Here is a 27,548-nt window from a genome sequence, read left to right as displayed (position 1 = left end):
TTGTGTCCCGATGTCCCAGTCTGTAATTTCGTCAGTCGAAAACATGACGTCAGTCGACACACAAACATGACGTCACTCGACAGACACACACACACACAGACAACTTATTTTTATATATATATAGATATATATATATATATATATATATATATATATATATATATATATATATTATATATATATATATATATATATATATATATATATATATATATATATATATATATATATATATATATTATATATATATATATATATATATATATATATATATATATATATATATATATATATATATATATATATATATATATATATATATATATATATATATATATATATATATATATATATATATATATATATATATATATATATATATATATATATATATATATATATATATATATATATATATATATATATGGAGGCAATATATATTTGCCTCCTCTCCTATTATGGAGGCAATAGGTTTTTGGATTTTAATACTTTATTTCAAAAGACAAATACACTAGATGAGGTCTTTCACAAAGCACCTTTCTATTAAATTTCAACTTTTGTTTACAGTTTAAAGTTTGAATGAGTGCAGTTAATGTACTTTATGGATAACTACATGTGTTAATTGACTAAATGCTTTTTAAAACATTCAATACGAAAGTTTTGCTGTTTAAAGCAAATACATATTAATAAGCTCTTGCGTTCTTGACTAATTGTGGGAAATTATTTTTATTCCATTCCATTTGCCCTTTTGTTTGAGCAGTCGTCCTTAAAGCATTAGAAAAAAAAAAAACTTTAGCGTAAAAGTGACTAAATTTAACAACAAAAATAAAATAAACGATCGTGTGTGTGCTTGTGTCTGCGTCTGTCTTTATGTATTTGTGTATCTTTGAGTGAGTGTGGGCGAAAGGGGATTGGCATTAATCCTGGATTTTCGTCGGTGGTAGAGGATTGACTGGACACCCTAATTCCTTTTTTGAACGCCAAAAATATGCAAACAAACACATAAATTTTGTTATATATTCAAAACTAATGCCGTTCATCTCGAAACATCCTTTTACAAACTTTGGCTTACCCATTGGAAATGTTTGTGGGTTTGGACCCCCCATCCTTCCATTACCTGGGAATGTTCCAGTAGATATCTTGTCTGTGAAGCTCATCGGAGCTTGGCTAAAATGACTAATTTCTTGATCTCATGTGCCTTAAATAACACTACCATTTGCTATTGTGCCTTGGAACCGGATTGAAGGATCCGTTAGATATACTAGATATACACGAAATTCCAGACAGAGCGTTGGCAAGATTTGTATTTTTGAGGACATAAAAAACAGTGGATAGTAATGGATCCTTTGGGTACGTTTTTTTTTATTTATTTTAAATAGCTGCATCTTTTTATCAGTTAGCATCTCTGTGTGGGCATGTTTAGGAAAGGGTAGAAAATATGGTAGGCTTACACCTTCGCTTGAAGTTTTCAATTAGTGCTTACAATTCTATATAATTTTGGCAAAAAAGATTTTGCTTGTTGTTGCAATAATCTTCACAATCCCCAGCTTTAAACAAAGGCGCAATCGTGGTCTTCTCAAATAAAATCGTAAATATGCCATCTTTAAAACAACCATTCACCATTTTTATAAGTATAAGTAAAATTGATTGCAAAATAGACTTTAAAATTTTCAAGGACACACGATCAGAACCAGTGCCATTATTTCTAATTTCGTTAACAATATTAATTACTTACTGACCGCGGGTTTGCCTAAGTTAAAGATTAGTATGACTCGGGAAAGGTACGAAACGTTTCTCAGAAGTACCTTTATTTGCAACGCCTCTGATAAATGTACATTAGTACCAATCTGGGGAAACTAATTATAGTAGCTGTTTCATCATTAATTTCCACAAAATTAGACGATTCACGTCCTAAGCTTCTAACAGAGTTTCCACTAGCCTTTTCAAAATGTTGGACAGAGTAATTCCCTTTGCTTTTCTTAGCAAGCTATTTATAGCAATACTATATTTTTCCTAAAATTTCACAGTCAGTAAGATTGTTACTTATTATTCTTATATGGTTATGAATTATGGTTATGAATGGTTATGAATTATGGTTATGAATGGTTATAAATTATGGTTATTAATGGTTATGAATTATGTTTTATAAACTTCAAAGTCAAACGCTATTCCATGACAGTTAAAGAGATTAGTAACAGTATTGCTCTACTCCAAAAAACTCAGTTTATCGTTTTTAGCACTATTCTTCGATTTTTTTTCTTCTTATTCTTCTTCGATTCTTTTTTCTTCTTCTTTTTCTTTTTTCTTTTTCTTCTTTTTTCTTTTTTCCTCTTCTTTTTTTTCTTTTTCTTCTTCGATTTTTTTTCTTCTTTTTTTTCTGAAGATTGATCGCATTGTATTAATCTTGTCTCGCTTCGAGATTGAAACATTTTTGTTTCCTGTGAAGAAAGTGAAAAAAAAACTAAGTCAGTTTAGCAATCAATGTATGAAACATGAAATTTTTTTCTTTAAAAGTGTCCAAGCAAAAAGAAAAATAGGAAAAAAGAGCGTAAAGATACAAAAGATTAGAAAAAAAACCAGACTCGGAATAAAGTATATAGCAAGCTATAATTTTGACATGTCGACTAAAATTAAATGTATCTTAAACTTAAACCATCTTAAACTGGTTTATTATTGATGGAAATCATTATGTTCTGGGCTTAGAGGCACGTATAAGTCTTAAATCACGAAGATTGATGTGGAAGGGAAATGTAACCAATTGGAATAAGTTAGGACCCCCTTTAACTCACCTATGTAAATGCTAACAAAACCATGCTGAAGATAATAAATACTTGGAATAATTCGTCATACTTAAAACTAAAGGATAACAAAGGGTAAACACGGATTTTAAAACTTTTCAAGCTGGACAACTACTTTCATATACGGAATAATTTCTGTTCGTTTCAAGTTTTAATACCGCTGCTTAATTGCAGTTAAAAAAACTTCTTTTCTTTATTATTTAATTCTACTTCAAGATCCAAGCCTTATATGAACATCAAATACAGAAATTTCCAGTAAAACGTAAAGTTTCATAAAAAACAAAGAAATTCGGTATTTAGGATTGTCCCAGAATCATTCTACAGAAATCTAGAAGAGACACGGAATTTTACAATCTCAATACTGAGTTAAATAATATCATGCTCAATGTGAATTGGATCTAATATTATTCGAAAGAACTTTACTTTTGGAGTTGGTATAGTTTAATTCTGCGTCTTGTTTGTATCATTTAGGGGAAAAGAAAAAACAATGATTTCTATTACTTTCTGGAAAGCTACTGGGGAGATTTTTCAAACCTCAAAGGAGACTTTCTTCCTTATCCCACTATGCTTATTTACTTATTTCTTCAAATTTTTGCCTGTTATATATTTCAAAGCAATTGACCGCCGATTTCGATATGAAATCAAAGCTACAAAGCAGTAGAATTGCCCCAAAACATAGGCTTATATGTACATAGGTATGCTATGTACATAGGCTTACAGGTACATAGTTAAATCAGGATCATTATAGGTACATAGGTGCATCAAGTACATGGAATTTTTAGGTGTATCGTCTCTCATGAGTGTATCGTCTTTTCCAGATGAAGCATCAGGTTAAGGTATACTCTTACTACGGTATTACAGGAAACTTATCTCTCTAGTTTAATAAGATTCAAGCCTTTGCTCTAGAACTGTTGAAATTATAACTTGTCCAAATCATTATTGGTCTGCCCCGCCTCCTATGGAGTGTAAATGGTTTTAAAATGGGGCCAGTCAATCCAAGAAAGATTAAAAAAAAGTTTTTCGACTGAAAATAAAGAGTGACATGAAAAATTAAAACGAACTACCTCCCCCCTTCAAAAAAATTGTAAGCTTCTTCTGCAGAAAATTTCCCCGTGATGAATTTCTCAGCGGAAAATTTACCCATGGAGAATTTATTCTTAGATAAATCCCGCCCCTCACGGAAATTTCCTCCAGGTAATTCACCCTAGCATCGGCACATGTAAATTAAGTCGCCAAAGAAAAACAAAACAAAAAAGAACTTTGTATAGGAATTGCGGCAAATTCGCCCCGTGGAAAATTTTCTTCCAAGAAATTTCATCTATGGAAAATTCTCTCCCCAAGGAAAATTACTCCCGTGGATAATACCCCACATGAAATCTCCCTCTCCCTCTCAAAAGATTCCTGTTTACTTCCTAATTAAAATACCATATGTAAAGAGTCGGAAATTTCATAACTTCCAGACCTTTGCCCAAGGGCTGTGGGGAGTCATGTCATACATCATAGCCACAGATACTGGACTTTTTAACTATGTTAAACATAATGGCAATCTGAAAAATTTTATCGGATGACTTCGGGGAAAATGGGGCTGGGAAAGGGACTAGTTACCCTCCAGTCTTTTAAGTCACTTAAAAAGGGCACTAAAACTTTTAACTCCCGTTCTAGCGAGCCCGCTCCCAATTTCTCAGGACGGATACAATCACCCCTAAGAAAATAAATAAAAAGGCACCTGTGATCTTTCTTGGGGCAAAAAACAATAAGTTCAATATATTTGCAGACGGGAGCTTGAAGCCTCTACAGTAGTGCTCAATGGTACGCTGAATATGGTGGGGTGATTTTCATTGAGATTTCTGGACTTTTTGTTTGCTCCTCACTTTTATGTTTTCCTCACTTTTTTGAAAATCTGGCAAATTTTCTTAGGCTCTTAACGTTTGATAGGTAACACTAAATTTAGTGAATTTTATATGTCTGGAATCAGCATAAAAAACCAGTACTATTGATGCACGTTTTCGTATCAAAATTATGTTTTTTTTTAATGTCAGTGACTATTAGGGTGAGCCGCTCCTTACATACAGTTTTTTATCATAAACTGTTTGAAATATTTGTCACTTTCTGACTCATTTCCAGAGATAATATGTTGACATATGCCTTATAGTATGAGCCTAGCAATATTACAAAGGGCATTTCAAAGCTATATAAATCAACGAATCTAATAAAAATATTGTATTTTTGATTAAAAAGATGTCTAGATTTGGGATTTGACTTCGAGTCTAACTTCATCTTTCGACTTTATTTTCTGTGCCGTATTCTTTGGTTATTGGGCTTAAAGTGTACCCTTTCCCTTAAAATGGGGGAAAAAATATATGAAAGACAGTCACAGACGTAAAGGATATCCTTCTAAAAAAGACTGTCCCTAAGGTATTGAAAATTGCATTTCAAAATTTCCAAAGTAACAACAGAATCTCCCCAAATATGGTCACTGTGAAGTTAGAAAATGGTGACAGTGAAGATTTGTGAAAATGGAGAAGTACTTAGGGATTTTAGGAAAATTTTAATCTAGCCCCTCCATAAGAAAGATGATAAAATGAGTGTGGTGATAAGCGTGAGGTTTTAAGAAGGGGAATGGATGTATAGACCAAATTTTATCTCTCAGATTAATAATTGAGAAGTCGCTGAGTCATCGAATTCCTCTTATCCCCAGTTTTATAGGTTATAAACAAGCATTTAACTCAGCTGATAGAAGAGCTTTAGTGAAGATCCTGTCCTTTTATGGTATACCAGATAAATACATTAGAGAGATTAAGGCTATTAAAAAAAATTTGCTATGGTTAATGTAAGAAAGAGGCAAATTGCTGCTTACCCATTAAATTAGGATGTAAGCAGGGTTGCGTTCTAAGCCCGTTCATATGGATCATTATGTTGATTTTTGTCCTATGAAGCACAGCAAAGGCAGTGGAGAACACAGAATCAATTAGGGAAGTAAACCCTCCTTGAGTTAGATTGTGATGATGGCATAAGCAAATGTTAGTAAAATGAATAAATTCTTGGAGGTTTTGAGAGTTCAAGGTGCAAGAATAGGCTTGGAAATTGTTGTCAAGAAGCCTAGATTACTAAGACTAAGAATAAGTAAAGATGAAGAAGTGATGCTGGATAACGAAAAGATCGATCAAGTGGACAGTATTACATACCTAGGTAGTTTACTATTAGTGAAGACGGTAGGTGAAGTGCAGATGTTACAAGTATTTGCCCAGGGTAGAAAGAAGGGGAATTGCTAGATGTTGTCTTAAGTTTCTAGCTACATATTCTTTTGGGTATCCGTCTGAATAACCGCATCTCTAACAGTAAGCGGTACGGAAAATTTGATTCAATGCGGACTTGCTAGGACTATAATGATAGAAATATTTAGATGGTTAGGATACGTTCAGCAAATGAAGGATGACAGATTAGCAAATAATCGTCCTTGTCGGCCTACCAACTAGGGGTAAAAGAAAAGCTGGTCTTCCCCGAACTGGGTAGGACGGTGTCATAAGGAAAGATTTAAGGGAAATGTGAACTTCTTGGGGGGCTGCAAACAGGAAGGCTTCGAATAGACTGGGAGGGAGGATGAAACTGCGTAGCTGTATTGAAATCAGGTGGGTTGGAACTGCACTGAGTTGTTAGTAGTAGTAATAGTAGTATTGTGACGGACTTTATGGTAAGGAACAAGGCAAAGATTGTAGAAGAGCATGGAATAAAAAAGGGGGTGTAAACTCTCCTAGACTTAGATTATGCCGGTTTCTTATGCCTGTCTTAGAGAAAAATTCAGCAAAATAAATGATTTTTCGAAGGTTTGGGATTCTCAGGGCGCCAGAATGATTTAGAAAATTAATGTTCTGAAGTCTAACTCATTCAGACAAGGAACAAAAGAATGTGAAGAGTTGATGCTGTGTACTTAGAAAATCATTCAAGTGAATAGCTTGACTTACATGAGTAGTACCATTTGTGGAGATAGTGGATGCAGTGAATATATTAAAAGTAGAATAGCCAAGGCCTAGAGGGATGTTGCACAGTTGAAAAAAGGTTGGAAGAATAGGAAGATAAGTCTTCAAAACAAGATGAGAATATTGGAAGCTACGTTAATAAAAGTATTCGAGTATGGTTGTGAAACGTGGGCTCTACAAAAAACAGAAGAGCATTTCTTAGATCTTATAAAGAGGAATTGTTTACGGGCACTTTTGGATATCGGTTTGACTGATCTTATTTCAAACAGTAATCTGCATGAAGAATATGGCTCCATCCCACTTTTTAGGTCTATAGTGAGAGAAAGGTTGAAATGGCTAGGATGTATTTTTCTGATGAAGGATAACAGATTGGCAAAGATAATTTTTTTTCGGTCATCCATCTAGCGCCAAACACAAAGCGCGTTGTCGCTGAATGGGGTGGAAGAAGACATATAAACTGAATTAAAGGAAATTTGAACATCTTGGGAAGGGGTGTGGAAAAAAGCTTTGAAAAGATTAGTTTGGAGGAGGAACATGTGCTGGTATTTTACCCTTCGGGATGCTTGGTGGTGCAGTGAGGTATTATTAGCAGTGAGTAAACCTGGAATAAATTACAATGCCAGTGATATTTAATCTCTATTGATCAGAACAATTTTAAGAATATCGTAACATAGGTGTGTAAAAATCTGAAACCAGATATGACCCAAAATCTTACTTAAATACCCAAATTCCCCCCTCTCCATAATTAAAAAAAATGTTTTAAATTACTGTTTTTGAGGGTCATTTAGTATTTTTTCGGATGTACTGAGAACTAATATCACTTATGCCGAAAAAAATAAGAACCAAATTGCACGGAAATAAGCCCAAGAATTCAATTTTTTTCAAAAATGTTTTGGATTATCCTTTTATACCTCGGAACTACAGAAGATTTAGGCACGAAAGACCTTAGTGTCTCATAGTAACGTAGCCGAAACTTCTTGGGCAGGCCAAAATTGAACTAGAAGTAAAAAAAAACGCATGTTCTTTAAGCGTTTAAAGTTACGCAAAGACAACATATGCATTGTGTTTACGCATTAGAAATCATTACGTATTAGAGAAACTTTTTTCTATTAACGTTTGAAAGTAAGAGATGTCTCGAAAATATATTTCTTCCAAACTCCATTTATAAAGTATGTTCCATTTTAAACCTTGACTTCTTCAGTCTTTCCCACCACTACTATATTTATAGAGGGTTATTGCTGCAAAAGATACTATCAAACAGTTCGTGGTAACGAACTTAAGGAGCGACCCGGCTCAATAGTAAACGAAACTCTAAAAAACGGAATTTCGATGCTAAAAGATATATCAAAAGAATCAGATTTTTATGCCGATTTTAAATATATAAGTTTCATCAAATTTAGTCTTTGTCATCAAAAGTTACGAGCCTGAGAATATTTGCCTTATTTTAGAAAATAGGGGGTAACACCCCCTAAAAGTCATAAGATCTTAACGAAATTCGCACCATCGCATTCAGTGCATCAGAGAACCCTATAGAAAAAATTTCAAGGTCCAATCTACAAAAATGTGGAATTTCGTATTTTTTGCCAGAAGACGAATCACGGGTGCGTGTTTATTTGTTTTTTTCACCAGGGGTCATCGTATCGACCAAGAGGTCCTAGAGTGTTGCAAGAGGGCTCATTTTAACGGAAATAAAAAGTTCTAGTGCCCTTTTTAAATGACCAAAAAATTGGAGGGCACCTAGGCCCCCTCCCGCGCTCATTTTTTTCCCAAAGTCAATGGATCAAAATTTTGAGATAGCCATTTTGTATCACATAGTCGGAAACCCTAATAACTATGTCTTTGAGGATGACTTACCCCCCACAGTCCCTGGGGGAGGGGCTGCAAGTTACAAGCTTTGACCAATGTTTACATACAGTAATGGTTACTGGGAAGTGTAACGACGTTATCAGGGGTATTTTTTGGTTTGGGTGTGGGGTTCAGGGGAGGGGGCTATATGGGAGGATCTTTCCTTGGAGGAATATTTCATGGGAGAAGAGAAATTCAATGAAAAGGGCGCAGGACTTTCTAGCATTACTATAAAAAAAAACAATGAAAATATAAACATGAAAAAGTTTTTTTCAATTGAAAGTAAGGAGAAGCATTAAAACTTAAAACGAACAGAGATTATTACGCATATGAGGTGTTCTAAAAATACTTTAGCATAAAGAGCGAGGTATTTAGGAGGAGATGAATACTTCGCTCTTTATGCTAAAAATTTTTAAGTAATTTCAACTATTTATTCTACGGCCTTTCTGATTCAGTGGTCATTCTTAAAGAATTGGGACAAAACAAGATTTAGCGTGAAGAGCGAGGTATTAACGAGGGGACCAACCCCCTCATATATATAATCAAAAATATAAGAATATAATAGTTTGTTACGTAAGTTAATTCGTAAGTTACGTATTTTTTTACTAATAAAAACGTTCGTTAAAAATTAAAAGATCTAGTTGCCTTTTTAAGTAACCGAAAAATTGGAGGGCAACTAGGCCTCCTTCCCCACCCCTTATTTCTCAAAATCATCTGATCAAAACTAAGAGAAAGCCATTTAGCCAAAAAAAGAATTAATATGCAAATTTCATTTTAGTAATTTATGTACGGAGAGCCAAAATCAGACATGCATTAATTCAGAAACTTTCAGAAATTAAATAAAAAAAAACAAGTTTTTTGAAATGAAAGTAAGGAGCGACATTAAAACTTAAAACGAACAGAAATTACTCCGTAAATGAAAGGGGTTTTTCCTCCTCGACGCCCCGCTCCTTGCGCTAAAGTTTGATTCTTTCTCGAAACTCTACTTTTTAAAAAAAAATAAAAAACTTTAGCGTAAGGAGCGGGGCGTCGAAGAGGAAAAACCCCTTTCATAAACGGAGTAATTTCTGTTCGTTTTAAGTTTTAATGTCCCTCCTTACTTTCATTTCAAAAAATTGTTTTATTGGAAGTAAAGCCACGGGAGTATTTGGGATAACTGAGTGGCTTACTTGATGCAGCATTTTATAATATATATATATATATATATATATATATATATATATATATATATATATATATATATATATATATATATATATATATATATATATATATATATATATATATATATATATATATATATATATATATATATATATATATATATATATATATATATATATATATATATATATATATATATATATATATATATATATATAATATATATATATATATATATATATATATATATATATATATATATATATATATATATATATATATATATATATATACATATATATATATATGTATATATATAATATATATATATATATATATATATATATATATATATATATATATTATATAAATATATATATATATATATATATATATATATATATATATATATATATATATATATATATATATATATATATATATATATATATATATATATATATATATATACATATATAATATATATATATATATATATATATATATATATATATATATATATATATATATATATATATATATATATATATATATACTTATATAATATATATATATATATATATATATATATATATATATTATATATATATATATATATATATATATATATATATATATATATATATATATATATATATATATATATATATATATATATATATATATATATATATATTATATAAGTATATATATATATATATATATATATATATATATATATATATATATATATATATATATATATATATATATATATATATATATATATATATATATATATATATATATATATATATATATATATATATATATATTATATATATATATATATATATATATATATATATATATATATATATTATATATATATATATATATATATATATATATATATTATATAAGTATATATATATATATATATATATATATATATATATATATATATATATATATATATATATATATATATATATATATATATATATATATATATATATATATATATATATATATATATATATATATATAATATATATATATATATTATATATATATATATATATATATATATATATATATATATATATATATATATATATATATATATATATATATCCAAATCTGTTTTAGAGGATATGTTTCATAAAGGGAAAACATGTTTCATAGCTCGTTCAATGTACAACACAGCAAAGGTACTGTACAGTAACACAAATTTCTACCTTCTCGATTAAAATTTTTAGTAACACAGCATGTCTCGTACATTTTTCTTCAATCCACCTTCGCATGTGCGCAATGAACAATATTTAGTGATGGCTGGTCATTAATTGAGGCAAGAATTTAGAAGACCTGTTTTTAAGTGTTTTCTATAGCCATAGTGCCTATGCTGTGATCTGATTGCATGTAAAGGATGAAGTAGTGACTGGAGCTATTATGGAATTAAATAAAAAAAAACAAGTTTTTTAAATGAAAGTAAGGAGCGACATCAAACTTAAAACGAACAGAAATTACTCCGTATATGGAAGGGACTTTTCCTTCTCAACGCCCCGCTCTTTACTCTAAAGTTTGACTCTTTCTCTTAACTCTACATTTTAAAACAGTAAAAAAATTTAGCGTAAAGAGCGGGGCATTGAGAAGGAAAAGCCCCTTTCATATACGGAGTAATTTCTGTTCGTTTTAAGTTTTAATGTCGCTCCTTACTTTCATTTAAAAAACTTGTTTTTTTATTTATTTAATTTCTGAACGTTTTTGAATCAATGCATGTTTTGATTTTGGCTCTCCGCAGAGGAATAATTAAAACGAAATTTGTATATTTATTTGTTTTGGCTAAATGGCTTTCATATAATTTTTATCGAATGATTTTGAGAAAAAAGAGCGGGGGAGGAACCCTAGTTGCCCTCCAATTTTCGGTTAATTAAAAAGGCAACTAGAACTTTTAATTTTTTACGAATCTTTTTATAAGTAAAAGATATACGTAACTTACAAATTAGCTTACGTAAAAAACTTTTGTATTCTCATGTTTTTATTGCATATATGAGGGGGTTCGCCCCCTTGTCAGTACCTCGCTCTTTACATTAAAGCTTAAATTTTGTCCCAATTCATTAAGAATGACCCCTGAATCACAAAAGCCGCAGAATAAATAGTTGAAATTACTAAAAATACTTTAGCGTAAAGAGCGAGGTATCAGGAGGAGGTGAGCCCCTCATATGGGTAATAATTTCTGTTCGTTTTAAGTTTTAATGCTGCTGCTTACTTCCAGCTGAAAAAAAAACTTTTTCATATTTATTTTTTCATTGTTTTTTTTTAAGTAATGCTAGTAAATCCTGCGCTCCCTTCATGGAAATTTTCTTTCCCCATGACAAATTCCTCGATGGAACGTTCCCCCAGCATATCCCCCTCTTCTCAACCCCTGCCTCCAACCAAAAAATCCTCCTGAAAACGCCTCTACACTTCCCAATAACCATTACTATATGTAAGCACTGGTCAAAGTTTTGAAATTGTAACCCTTCCCATTGGGACTTTGGGGGAGTAAGTCGTCCCCAAAGACATAGTTGTGAGGTTTTCGACTACGTTGAATAAAATGGCTATCTCAAAATTTTGATCCGTTGACTTTGGGAAAATAATTAGCGTGGGAGGGGCCTAAGTGCCCTCCAATTTTTTTGGTCACTTAAAAAGGGCACTAGAACTTTCCGTTTCCGTTAGAATGAGCCCTCTCATTTCCGTTAGAATGAGCCCTCTCGCAACATTCTATGACAACTGGGTCGATGCGATCACCCCTCGGAAAAAAAAACAAAACAAAAAAACAAATAAACACGCATCCGTGATCTGCCTTCTGGCAAAAAATATAAAATTCCACATTTTTGTAGATAGGAGCTTGAAACTTCTACAGAAGAGTTCTCTGATACGCTGAATTTGATGGTGTGATTTTTGATAAAATTCTATGACTTTTAGGGGGTGTTTCCCCTATTTTCTAAAATAACGCAAATTTTCTCAGGCTCGTGACTTTTGGATAGCTCGTGGTAATCCATTACCACGAACTGTTTGATTAATCAATAGTTATGTACACATATAGTTAGGTACCACAGTTCCTTTGAGGAGCTAGGATGTGTCCCATTTCTGAAACAAATTTTCATTACTGTAGAGTAGCTATGGTGTGGTGTAAATGTTATACCCCATCGTCCACTCTCATTGTCATGTTTTGTGAGCATCTCAACACCAATTTATTCATCAAATAAGGTGAAGTTTAATTGAAGCCAATTTTAAAATTCCCTTGATATTTTTCGGGAAGTTGTTTTAGATGCTTGAAAGATTTTAATAAGTCTTCAACTCATGCTCTTCGATCTAACTAAATCAACATTTCAAAATTTCATTCAAATACTTATGAAAGGGAACTTGCTTACAAGTGACTGTTTGACACTCAAAGATAAACGAGAAATTTCCTTGAATTTTCCGTCACGAGAGAGCTATCCTATGAATGGATTACAGAAGCTATATTCATCCAATTTAGCTGTTCAGACTATAAATATAGCGTCTATCAGAAAACTAATGCCAATTATGCAAATACATCTAAGAAAATTCAATTTTACCTCGCAATGAAAGCTACTTGACCATGCTTTAAGGCTACCCATATAAAACGAGAATTATGAATGGTTTTAACGATGATAAATATAATGAAAAAATACTATGCTCTTAAGAGGGCTGCTTAAAATGCATTAGTATTTATACGACTAGTTTATTAAAGGTTCCTGTTGTGAAAAGCTGCTCAGCTGTTCTCTCCCAAAGCTAGTATCTACATAAAAACCAAGTTGGATTTAATATAATCCCCAATGCTTGGCATGTCGATTCCAATTGGGCTGTCGTTTTTTTTTTTTTTTTTTTTTTTTTTTTTTTTTTTTTTTTTTTTTTTTTTTTTTTTTTTTTTTTTTTTTTGTACTATTTGAGATACTCCGTAGAATCTGCAGACTAAAAAACATTTTTGTCGGTTTTACTCAGCCAAAATCTAGTATAATATGTTAAAATTGCAAAAACTGCTGTCTACTTCCAGCGAACAGCGCAAGTAGATTACATTCTACGTCATTTTGTTTTTTTCTCGCGTTCCAAATGAAAAAAAAAATTAATATTTTGTGGTATTCTCGTAACCTTACATAGTGAATAATTGGTTTTGGAATACGAAAGCCGTGGTAATATTAAGCAGTAATATCTTCATTTTTTTTCAGGTAAGACGTATCCAAAAAGTTGGGTGACTAATAAGACTTTGGACTGGCGTTAGAGTCAACAAAAGAAGTCATCAATGCCATCCATTGTTTGGCGACACTTGTCATCTTTTCCAGTATAATAACAAGAATAATCAATTTATTTAGTGTGATTGGTAAAATTAGGGTATTAATCAGTGTCTGAACTCAGTTCATGACAAAAAAAAACATTATAAAACATGTGAAACGCCAAGTGTCAGCAGACGCTAGATGGCTTTGGTAGTTTTTTTGTCAACTCTAGCACCAGTTCTCACTCTTATAAGTTACCCATACTCTTTAAGACGCATCTATGACTTTTCAAAACATATTTACTTTATTGAGGTAATATTTTACTGTACCTTTCATTTTTGTTTTTATTGCAGAATTTCCATCTATTATTTTTTTTTTAACTATTTTGTTTCAATTTATAACCTTTTATTTATTCCATTTCAAAATTTTATTTCAGGGGAACAAGGCTGTCTTTCGGATGAAGAAAAAAATAAACCGTATAAATCAAAACACGTAGCAGATTATCTACAAAAGAGACTGCCAATTTTGAAATGGCTGCCAGAGTACAAAATGCCCTTTTTATTCAATGACATTCTTGCAGGAACCACAGTCAGCCTTACAGTTATCCCTCAGGGTATTGCCTATGCAGCGGTTGCAGGTCTGCCTTTGCAGGTAATTCAATCTTTCAGTGCCTTATTATTAGATTAAATAAAAAAACAAGTTTTTTCCAATGAAAGTAAGGAGCGACATTAAAACTTAAAACGAACAGAAATTACTCCGCATATGAAAGGGGCTGTTTCTTCCGAAAACGCCCCGCTCTTTACGCTAAAGTTTGACCCTTTCTCCCAACTCTACTGTCTAAAACAATAAAATACTTTAGCGTAAAGAGCGGGGCGTTTAGGAGGCAACAGCCCCTTTCATATACGGAGTAATTTCTGTTCGTTTTATGTTTTAATGTCGCTCCTTACTTTCAGTTGAAAAAACTTTGCTTTTTATTTAATTTCTGAACGTTTTTTGAATTAATACATGTTTTGATCTTGGCTCTCCGCACATAAATGAATTTCATTTAATTCAGAAGTATTTACAGGTTTAAATACTTACAAAAAGTATTCAAGTAATGTTTCGAAATATTTTCGAAAAAATATTCAAAGACACTTTTAAATTCTCTAAAAAGTACGTTTTAAAATTCTTTTAGATGCTTGATTTGTATCTTAAAAACATAATATATCCATGATAGCAAGTGCGTTTACAGAGGTTACACACGTATTTTTTGATGGTACTACCTTTGGACCATCTTTCTTTGCTTGTAAAATCATCCTGTATGACTCTTCTTCTTATTGTTCATTGGAATCGAATTATTTTAATCTTGGCCTTAATATAAATAGACAATAATAAATTCTTTTTCTTTGTTATTGTTTCCCTACAAACGCGTTTGTACTGTTACAATAATCAAAAATATTTTTACTAATTTCCAATATCTTTCTTTTGTTAAATAATGGTTCAGTTTTTGTTGCTCTTTGACATTCCCATAATCCCGGATTAGCAACAAAATTAGACCCCGAAAAGGGATCCTAATACCCCCATGGGGTGATAGATAGTAAAAGAAGAAGCGAAATGGACGTCACTTTTATCCTATTGAGTTTGATTTAAGGAGAGGAACCTAGAAAAGGTCTAATTGCATATTCACTGACATTGCGAAAGGGTAAAACTGGTAATATACAACCATTGTAAATGTTGTGGAGATTATTTGAGCCGGCGCATAAATACTATTTGAATTGATAATGAGCAAATATTGGTTATAAACAAGGTATTAGTTTAACTTAAAGGAAAAACCAATAAGCTGGTGGGTGAGACAAACTAATTGACTGTGAGTTTCAGTTATAAAAGTGTAGAATAAGAGTTAGTCTACCCAAGAAACGCTACTGAGGCAATAAATGTTTTCCAGTCTTAAGAAAATAGGTCGGAGTCCTGAGGAAATGATATTTTTTGCGGCAAATTTAGGCAAAAAAAAGAACCCCGTCTCTTTGATTTTCCTAATCCTTTTACTTTTTTTCTTGTTTTTTAGTTATTTAAAATTAGTTAAAAATTCTTAAAAACAGATATTATTGGCTACTCGTGCTCTGAACTCTTCCATTGAAGAATTTCTGTTTTGTTGAAAGTTTCATTTTCGAACCATTTAGTTGAAAAAATAATTGGATGTGATTTGAATCTTTTTTATTTCAACAGTATTTTTTGTCTTAACTGTTCATATAAATATTAATGGTCAATATAGCTCTGTGATTATCTAAAATAAAGAGTTTTCAGAAGTTTTACAGAATATGACCAACCCACCTAGAAATCGCTTGACGGTCCATCCTAAATTCAACAGATTAAATAGACTGATAAAAAATGATTATAGTTAACCACATCAGCGGTTAGTTTATTCATCATGAACAGTCTCATGATTCAGTTTGCTAACAACAGATCCCTGAAGTCATTCCTCTAAATACATCGACTGGAATTCATTGTGCGTTCTAGTTACACGCTGAATTTGGAATTACTAGCAAGAAAACGATACCACAGAGAAAAAATCAGTCTGCTTCACCAAAACTGCCTGTTTCACTTCCTGGGAAGATGTAAAGAGGAAGACTTTAAAAAAATTGGGATGGAGGAGGGCTGTACGTAGCTGTGTTGACCTCAGGTGGGTTGTTGCTGAGTGAGTTGTTACTAGTAGTAGTTGTTTTTAAAAGAAAAAAACAAAAGTTTGTTGCTGACTCTGGAAGGGTGCCAGTAGGGTCCATGCCCCTATAAATGTCAAGATTTTTCCTTTTCAAAAATGTTTTTCTATGTTACTTTTTTTTTCCAATAGCGAATCTCGTAATTCGGAAAAATTTGATTAAAAGACTAAAAAATGATGTTAAAAAAGCAAAAGTATAACTTTTTAATTTATCAAGAAGTTGGACACTCAAGAAATGAATATTTTCATTTTTTCCATATCATTCCTACAAAGATAAGCACGACGCTAATATGACTAGCTTCATTTAGTAATTAAATAAAAAAAAATAATTTTTTTAGCTGAAAGTAAGGAGCGACATTAAAACTTAAAACGAACAGAAATTACTCCGTATATGAAATGGGTTGTCCCCTCCGCAATCCATCGCTCTTTACGCTAAAGCTTTTAATTGTTTGAAAAAGTAAAATTGTGGCAAAGAGTCAAACTTCAGCGTAAAGAGCGAGGGATTGCGGAGGGGACAACCCATTTCATATACGGAGTAATTTCTGTTCGTTTTAAGTTTTAATGTCGCTCCTTACTTTCAGCTAAAAAAATTATTTTTTATTTATTTAATTTCTGAACGTTTTTGAATTAATGCATGTTTGGTTTTGGCTCTCCGCACATAAATTATTAAAATGAAACTTGTATATTAATTCTTTTTTGGGCTAAATGGCTTTCTCTTAGTTTTGATCAGACGATTTTGAGAAATAAGGGGTGGAGAAGGAGGCCTAGTTGCCCTCCAATTTTTCGGTTACTTAAAAAGGCAACTAGAACTTTTAATTTTTAATGAACGTTTTTATTAGTAGAAAATACACGTAACTTAAGAATTAACTTACGTAACAAACTTTCATACCTTATATTTTTATTATGTATACGAGGGGGTTTGTACCCTCGTTAATAGCTCGCTCTTTACACTAAATCGTAAGTTTTGTCCCAATTCTTTAAGAATGACCCCTGAATCAGAAAGGCCGTAGAATAAATAGTTGAAATTATTAAAAATACTTTAGCATAAAGAGAAAGGTATTTATCTCCTCCTAAATACCTCGCTCTTTATGCTAAAGTATTTTTAGAACCCCTCATATGCGTAATTATCTCTGTTCGTTTTAATTTTCAATGCTACTTCTTCCTTTCATTTGAAAAAACGTTTTCATGTTTATTTTTCATTGTTTTCTTATAGTAATGCTAGAGAACCCTGCGCCCTTTTCATTGAATTCTTCTTCCCCCATGACAGATTCCTCCAAGGAAAGATCCTCCAATATAGCCCCCTCTTCTCATCCCCACCCCCAAACAAAATAAAATCCCCCTGAAAACGTCTGTACACTTCCTAATACCCATTACTATATGTAAACACTGGTCAAAGTTTGTAACTTGCAGCCCCTCCCCCAGGGATTGTGGGGGAGTAAGTCATCCCCAAAGACATAGTTATTATGGTTTTCGACTATGTTGAACAAAATGGCCATCTCAAAATTTTGATCCGTTGACTTTGGGAAAAAAATGAGCGTGGGAGGGGGCCTAGATGCCCTCCAGTTTTTTTGGCCACTTAAAAAGGGCACTAGAACTTTTCATTTCCGTTAGAATGAGCCCTCTTGCGACATTCTAGGACCACTTGGTCCATACGATGACCCCTGGGGAAAAGAAAAAAAAACAAAAAACAAACAAATAAACATGCACCCGTGATTTGTCTTCTGGCAAAAAATACAAAATTCCACATTTTTGTAGATAGAAGCTTGAAACTTCTATAGTAGGGTTCTCTGATACGCTGAATCTGATGGTGTCATTTTCGTTAAGATCCTACGACTTTTAGGGGGTGTTTCTCCCTATTTTCTTAAATAAGGCAAATTTTCTCAGGCTCGTAACTTTTGATGGGTAAGACTAAACTTGATGAAACTTATATATTTAAAATCAGCATTAAAATGCGATTCTTTTGATGTAGCTATTGATATCAAAATTCAATTTTTTAGAGTTTTGATTACTATTGAGCCGGGTCGCTCCTTACTACAGTTCGTTACCACGAACTGTTTGAAATGACTTAATATATTTTCTAATTTTTTTTTTAGTATGGCCTCTACACAGCTTTTGTTGCGCCATTTATCCTGGTGTTCTTCTCTACAGTACCTGCAGTCACCCTTGGCCCAACAGCTGTTATGGCACTAATGAGCTTACCGTATGTGACAGCCTTAGGGCCGGAGGCAGCAGGGCTGATGTCTCTCCTTGCCGGGATGTTTATTCTACTTTGTGGCCTTCTTAATTTAGGTAAAACAGTCAATTTACATTCACGTAACCATTTCATATTCATGGGATACATCTCGTAGGTTTTGAGGGGTGTGAACCCAATATTTTATATTTTATTAGAAGTATTTCAATTCAGTCGTATTAACGCTTTGGTGTCAAATGCCTGTATATTTTTACCAAAATCCTTCATCGGTTTTCCGATTATAATTGTTTGTGTGTCATTATTTTGTAATTGCACCGTATGTCCTTTCACGAGGATTTTTAGGTGAAAAAGAATTTTTAGTGTTTGATTCCAGGTTGGCACAAAAATTGAATTTGGAAAGAGCAAGTTATATTTCATTATTTTAATCCTATGCACAGATTCTATAAAACAATTGCAAGATTTCTGAACCTTTATGATACTCTCGAGCAATTGCTCGTGTTTAAGTCTAATCCTCTAGCCCCTAACGGCCATCAGGCTACTCGGTGCAGCATAAAGTGTTGAAGTACAAAGAAGTAAACACAACGTATAAAAGGAAGTTAATATTTCTTCTTTTATTGCTGTTATTCAGGGCAAGTTAATGAAAAACACAAGAATTTGTATGACTTTCAAAAACAAATAATTCAAGCATTGCAATTTGCATCGAATAGGCCCCATTCGCCGAAAGATTTACTTGTTTGCCAAGAAGCTTGTACTGCTTTACTTGTTTACCAAGAAGCTTGAATAGATTTACTTGTTCGCCAAGAAGCTTGTACTGATTTACTTGTTTGCCAAGAAGCTTGTACTGATTTACTTGTTTTCCAAGAAGCTTGTATTGATTTACTTGTTTGCCAAGAAGCTTATATTGATGTACTTGTTTATCGCGTTGAGGGTGCAAATCTTTGGTTCTCCTTCTTCTTGATGATTGTTATTCTTATTTATGACACATATTTTATTGTTATAGCGAGAAAGTGGTAAGGGTCTAAGCTCAAAGGTGTATAGAAAAGTGTGGACCTCCGGCCGGATTGATAAATATGATTTCACATTTTTGGAAGAATTTTGTTGTTTTTTTTTCCAGGGGCCACGTAACATAGTTTTACTAGTCCTTAGGCAAGAGCCTGTGTAGATGAAATTGAGTCTTATGTTCTCTGTCAAAGGGGAGCATTTAAAATTGGTCCACCCAGCTTTTGTTTCTTCGAATCATGTTTCTTTTAGCGAGTGAAATATAAAACAAGCAGGCACCAATGTCCAATCTTTGAGTATTTAACATGCGTGGTAACCCCTTATTCTATTTTGAAATTGTTTTCTTAGAATAATAACTAGAAAAGTTTATATATCAAAAGAGAAGCATTTTCCTACAGCCCCAAAAGTGCTACCATTTCTTTTGACAAGCCGTTTCTGCTTGTTATTCTAGTTGAGGTGGATTTTTGAATCTTCTTTACCAGGGACCGAGACAGAATGTTTCTTCTACGCTTTTATAGTTTTTCGTATCTAAGAATATTCAACTTATCCAATGCTCCTTACTTAGTGGCTATATTAGAAAGTCATCCCACGACAAGAAATCGACTTTTTAACCAAGTGAGACGAAATTTCTTTTATCACTGGTAAATAATTTGTATAGAGCAGATGAAAGAAATTTACATCAGTTTTCTTTTAATTGTTATTCTGATACGCTATTTTGAAAACTTCCAGGGACTGAAGACTTCTGTACTTTGGTATACATAAAAACAGGTAATGAATGAATAAGCAATCTAAGTCCTGGGCTAGTGTAAAGCTAAGAAATGATCCCTTAGAAAGTTCGCTTCACCTTCACTTCCACCCAAAGAAAGTTTAGCAGAAAGTTAGGTATATCGTATAATGTCGAAAACAGGAATAAGCAAATATTTTTTATCTGTATTGTTGTTTTAAAAGTGCGGGGCGGGCTTACGTTCCCTTCAATAAGTCATCTCCCCAAACCCTCACAGTGCAAATTCTTTAATGAAAGTTAAGGACATTACACCTTGTTTGAACCAGAACCATGCCTTGATTTTGAAGTTGTATGATTAACTTGCCAAAGGGGTCAAGAATCCTCTCATAAACCCTTTCAGCTGAATTTTTTATGTGTCAGGAATAGGTCATAAAGCCTTAGGCTGTATGCTAGATACATTTTAAAGATAAATGACATAGATATTTTAGTTGTAAAACACAAGGTATCTTCTAAATCCAATTTTGTAATAATTCATGATATACAATATGACTACTAAATTAAAGTTTAATTAAAATTTTGTTTTAGGTTTTCTGACTGAACTGATATCTGGTACAGTTCTAGCGGGATTTTGTTCTGCAGCTGCAACACGCATTATGACTATGCAGTTCCGGCAGTTGTTAGGGCTCAAGATTCCTGGAAATGGATTCATTGATGTTCTTAATGGAATAATCCTGAATATTCAAGATACAAAGATAACCGATTTTGTTCTGGGAATAATTACGATTTTAGCCATCATTTTCTTAAAAGTAAGTAGGCTGCGATTTCCAAGACTTTTTTTTTAATGGGAATGACATTCAAATAGCCTACGTTTTATTTTTAATAAAATTATTTCATAAAAGTTGGGGGGAGGAGGGGTTAGCTACTTGGTCGGAGTTAGTTGCAATTTTGTTTAAACCAGGAATTAGTGAAATTATAAATTCCCTTTCCTATATTGGACTGTAAAATTTCATAAGAATCCCCCTAAACCACAGTTTATTGCTGGAACAGCTAGATGTCCAACCCGCATTGCTGCTACTGACCTCCCTTTAATTTTAAAGGAAATTATGAACAAACTTCTTTTGTTCTGGTATTACAAAATTTTCAAATTTTAATCCATATTGGAGTGTTAATAATTTACTGCAGGTGATAGAATCTTTAACAATAGTTTCAGCTAAAAGAATTGAGTCTTTCGATTTTGCGACAATGTATACTAATTTATCACTCAATGTAGTGTTAGAAAATTTAAAAACGGTTATCTAGTAAGAGGTTCTTAAAAATAGACACTTATAATAAAAAAGCTATGGGCTATGGACAAACTGCTTTAAGATTTTCTTCAATACGTTTTTCAAAACATTTAAAGTTTTCTTTTAAGATATTTTCTTCAGGCGTTATTCTAGACGTTTCAAGACGTTTAAAGATGTTTTTAAGATATTTTTTTCAAGATATTTTTCTTCAAGATTTCTTTAAATCTCACGTAATAGGGAATGTTTACCAGTGTTAAGAATGATGCATCCTCGCGTGACTTGATTCTTGATTCAGGCTCCGCGTAAAATCCCTATTTGTAACTGAGAAGGTCATACGCGTGGGCTTTTACATAATGAAAATGCTCCTTTCGAATGCTATGATTTCATTTATCTTCAAACATATATTTTTTTTTCTTTCAAGGTTTTTATATTCCGAAGATTTTTCTCCCTTTTAGGAATCGAAAGTGTTTTCCCCTCAACAGGACGGCTAGACAGCTGGACCACGAAAACCAACCTTACGGTTGATTTGGGGTAAATTCCGAAAAATCTATGGACCGCGTGTTCCCTATATCTGCAATAATTGACATGTTGGGGAGAAAACCAATTACTGGATATCTTTTACACTAGATGTGTACCTTTTTTTTAAGTAACACCTTAGAGGGTATTATCAGACTATATTCGGGACTATTCTTAGCATAGTTTTTAGTAATAGGGTCTTTTACTCTATTGGAATTTGAATCACCTCTGGCGGTTGAACCACTATGAAATCACCTCTGATTTTATAATCAGAGGTTAAATAAAAGCCAGAGCATCATTATGGTTAGAATATTGCTTACCTTCATTTACGATCAAAATTCTATCTTTTCCTCTTCACTACAAAAAAATTTACACTTATATTAGAGGCGATCTTGAACGTGCATACCTATGCAAATAGGCTGAAGTATGCCTAAATACATTAGTGAAACAATTTGAACTTTTACCCAGGAACAAAAAATCTAGAGAATGAATGCTTTTTTGAACAAACAAGTCTTATTAATAAGAAAATATTTATAAGCATTATTAAAACACTATATTCTTAGGACACTGAAATTAATATTATATAGGTAGGAGACAAGTATTTTCAACTAGAAAGTCGTTCATTCGAGGATTATAAACATAAATACTGAGAAATTAGCAGTAAGTATTTCCACAACAATTAAAGTACAATACTGGATGAAAATCATTGCTTTTGACCAATAAATCTAGATTCTTTGAGAGTAGGGGTGACTTAATAGAGATAAATTAAAGAGGGTACGGAATATGTGACATAGTTTTATATTTTGTTCATTTTTTGGTATAGTTTTCTGACAATTACAGTCTGTAACGCTCAGTGGCGGACACACATCCCCCTCTGACAAGCATTATCACATATATGAAATTTTCCAGCACTTTCCTGCAAAAATACCCTTTCACACAAGAGCTGATCATTTAAACTTAATGAAAAATCCCCAATAGCGTTTCTTCTGATGGCTCCTGGCAATTTAGACCAGCGTGGCACAATGTACCAGCCTGACGACACGCTCTGGCGCACATTATCACACCGTGTTTTTGTCGTAACACTTTAAGTTAGGTTTTATTTTCGTAGATCACACTACCGTTCTATGATGATCATATAAATTTTCAAATGGGATAAATTTATTTATTTAGATAGTGAAAAAAGATGTACTAAAGTTAAGATATTTCGTTTACATATACATCGATTACTATCAGTAGAACTACAAAATAATATAGTTGAAACTAGCATATTTATAGACAAAAAAATAAATAACTTTTCGGGTCATTCACAAAATAATCAACTTCCAGATTATTCACTAGATTGTTTTCATAGAGAGTTCACTGAAAAAATTCCTCCCAAGTGTTGATGTAAATTTTCTTCTTAAATTTTAGTCGAAAAGTAAAGCAAATTTCTAATGAAGGTGGTAAAGCCTTCTGTGTGTTCTAATTGTGAACGGAATTTGGAGTTTATAGTTGTTCACTTGGTTTGTCTTGTTTCCCCAATGTGCGACGTATTTTCGAAGTAACACCTTAAGTTCTTTGACGAGCAAATAAATTTACAAATGAGGATAAATCAATTTATTTAGAAAGTGAAAAAAAACAGGTACAAATATTCAGATATTTTGATCAAATATTCCTCTATCCTCATTCAGTGAACACTCCCAGTAAACTCTCCCTTTCAGTAAACTCTTTCAGCAGCTTTCAGTAAACAGAATGAAAAACATTAATGAAGGAAATTTGTGTTAAGACTTCGAATGAACTTTTTCACTAAACTCTCCATGAAAATAATCTAGTGAATAATCCGAAAGTACTTTATTTAGTGAAAGACCAGAAAAGTTATTTATTTTTTGTGTATACACATGCACAAAGGGTCTGAAAAACCCTTAGGTGTGACAATGTGTGCCAAAGGGTTTGTTTTGCCACGCTTGCCTCAATGGACGGGATTCATCAGAATAAACCTGTGTTGGGGTTTCTCATGATTCTAGTGTAAACAGATATTTTTACAGGAAAATGCCCGACAAATTCCATATGTCTGATAATGGTTGCCGTAGGGTGCCCTGAGTCAGCCAGTGTGTATCAAACGCTGAAAATTGTCGTTGAACATCACAATCTAACAATAAAATAGCAATTTCAACCCGTTCAAAAAAAAATAAAAAAGTTCATTAAGTTTTATGCGGAGAAAAGATTTAAAACACTTAGGTGTGATAAGGTGCACAAGAGGGTGTCATCGATGGGTATATTGTGCCACACTAGATTCAATAGCCAGGAGTCGTCAGAAGAAGCGCTATTTGAGATTTTTATCAAGTTGAAACTATTGATTCTAGTGTAAACTGGTATTTGTACAGAAAAATTCCCGAAAAATGCCATATATGTGATAATGCTTGCCAGAGGTCGCAGTGTGTCAGCTATTGGGTGTTACAGGATTGGAATTTCCAGAAAATAATACCAACAAAAAAAGAGCAAAATATAGATTAAAGTTACATGTCCTGTGACCCCTTGAATACATCTCTAATAAGTCACCCCCTCCCCTTAATAGATTTAAATTTACTAGTTAAAGGTAAGGTTTTCATGCAGTATTATATTTGTGATGTTTTGGATATAATTATGGTGAATTTCTCAGTATTTATGTTGACAATCCTCGATTGAACGGCTTCCTAGTTGAAAATATCTCGCTTCTACCTAAATTAAATACAAAAAAACAAGTTTTTTCAACTGAAAGTAAGGAGTGACATCAAAACTTAAAACGCACAGAAATTACTTCGTATATGAAAGAGGCTGCTTCCTCATCAACGCCCCGCTCTTTACGCTAAAGTTTTTTACTGTTTTAGAAAGAAGAATTGAGAGAAAGAGTCAAACTTTAGCGTAAAGAGCGGGGCGTTGATGAGGAAGCAGCCTCTTTCATATACGAAGTAATTTCTGTGCGTTTTAAGTTTTGATGTCACTCCTTACTTTCAGTTGAAAAAACTTGTTTTTTTGTATTTAATTTCTGAACGTTTTTGAATCAATGCATGTTTTGATTTTGGCTCTCCGCAGAGGAATAATCAAAACGAAATTTGAATATTTTTTTTTTGGGGGGGGGGGGCTAAATGGCTTTCTCATAATTTTGATCGAATGATTTTGAGAAAAAAAGAGCGGGGGCGAAGCCTAGTTGCCCTCCGATTTTTGGTTAATTAAAAAGGCAACTAGAACTTTTAATTTTTTACGAATCTTTTTATTGGTAAAAGATTTACGTAGCTTATAAATTAGCTTACGTAAAGAACTTTTGTATTCTCATGTTTCTATTACATATATGAGGGGATTCGCCCCATCGTCAGTACCCCGCTCTTTACACTAAAGCTTAAATTTTATCCCAATTCATTAAGAATGACCCCTGAATCACAAAAGCCATAGAATAAATAGTTGAAATTACTAAAAATACTTTAGCGTAAAGAGCTAGGAATCATAAGGAGGTGAGCCCCTTATATGGGTAATAATTTCTGTTTGTTTTAAGTTTTATTGCTGTTCCTTACTTCCAGCTGAAAAAGCTTTTTCACATTTATTTTTTATTTTTTTTTTAAATAATGCTAGTAAATCCTGCTCTCCCTTCATGGAAGTTTTCTTTTCCCATGACAAATTATCGATGGAAAGTTCCCCCAGCATATCCCCCTCTTCTCAACCCCTCCCCCCAACCAAAAAAATCCTCCTGAAAACGCCTGTATACTTCCCAATAACCATTACTATATGTAAGCACAGGTCAAAGTTTGTAACTTGTTGCCCCTCCCACGGGGACTGTGGGGGAGTAAGTCGTCCCCAAAGACATAGTTATAAGGTTTTTCGACTACGTTGAATAAAATGGCTATCTCAGAATTTTGATCCGTTGACTTTGGGAAAATAATTAGCGTGGGAGGGGGCCTAGGTGCCCTCCAATTTTTTTGGTCACTTAAAAAGGGCACTAGAACTTTTCATTTCCGTTAGAATGAGCCCTCTTGCAACATTCTAGGACAACTGGGTCGATACGATCACCCCTGGGGAAAAAAAAAAACAAAAAAACAAAAAAACAAAAAAACAAATAAACACGCATCCGTGATCTGCCTTCTGGCAAAAAATGCAAAATTCCACATTTTTGTAGATAGGAGCTCGAAACTTCTACAATAGGGTTCTCTGATACGCTGAATCTGATGGTGTGATTTTCGTTAAGATTCTATGACTTTTAGGGGATGTTTCCCCCTATTTTCTAAAATAACGCAAATTTTCTCAGGCTCGTAACTTTTGATGGGTAAAACTAAACTTGATGAAACTTATATATTTAAAACCAGCATTAAAATGCGATTCTTTTGATATAGCTATTGGTATCAAAATTCCATTTTTTAGAGTTTTGGTTACTATTGAGCCGGGTCGCTCCTTACTACAGTTCGTTACCACGAACTGTTTGATAATATTGATTTCAGTGTCATAAGAATAAAGTGTCTTAGTAATGCTTGTAAATTTGTTTCATTTATAAGACTTGTATGTATAAAACAGCCTTCATTCTTTAGACATCTTGTTTCAGGATGAAACTTCAGTATATTTGACTAATGTAATGTAGGCATCCTATAGCCTATTTACATAGTTACACTCGTTTAAAACTGTCTCTATTGTTAGTGTAAAATTCTTTCTAGTGAAGAGGAAAAGATATACTTTTGACCATATATTAAGGTGCACCATATTCTAGTCGTAATGATACTCTTGCTTTTATTCCACCTATGATAGTGCATTCAAGTGCCAATTGAGTAAAAGACTCTATTACTAAAAATGTGCTAAGAACAATCTCCAATATTGTCTGATAATACCCGCTAAAGTATTACTTAACAAGTAGGTGCACATCAAATGTAATCTATTTCCAGTAACCCATTTTATCCCCCGCATGTCAATTGTCAAAGACATAAGAAACACACGATCCACAGAATTTTCGAAACCATTCAATTAAAAAATATTCCCCGAATTAAAAAATTAGGAAGGCTTTCTTAGTCCAGATGTCTAGCGCACCATTTAGTTGAGCATAAATCTCTTTTGATCCCCAAGGGGGACACAAATCTTTGG

The 27,548-nt window shown here is 32.7% G+C and overlaps 1 protein-coding gene across 1 annotated transcript in view; it reads left to right on the top strand.

Annotated features, from left to right (window-relative positions):
• The first annotated feature begins 1,216 nt into the window (after positions 1 to 1,216).
• The window catches only part of LOC136025275 (sodium-independent sulfate anion transporter-like), a 97,626-nt gene continuing 71,294 nt past the window's right edge, over positions 1,217 to 27,548 (top strand). The window contains exons 1-4 of the mRNA XM_065701155.1: positions 1,217 to 1,350; positions 14,501 to 14,715; positions 18,853 to 19,048; positions 21,259 to 21,479. Of these exons, the coding sequence (XP_065557227.1) occupies positions 1,338 to 1,350; positions 14,501 to 14,715; positions 18,853 to 19,048; positions 21,259 to 21,479 (645 nt within the window). The 5' untranslated portion in view covers positions 1,217 to 1,337. The remainder of the gene's footprint in view (positions 1,351 to 14,500; positions 14,716 to 18,852; positions 19,049 to 21,258; positions 21,480 to 27,548) is intronic.

The sequence above is a fragment of the Artemia franciscana genome, chromosome 3, assembly GCF_032884065.1.
Source record: "Artemia franciscana chromosome 3, ASM3288406v1, whole genome shotgun sequence".
Lineage (NCBI taxonomy): Eukaryota > Metazoa > Arthropoda > Branchiopoda > Anostraca > Artemiidae > Artemia > Artemia franciscana.
This window is presented reverse-complemented; position numbering and strand designations above follow the sequence as displayed.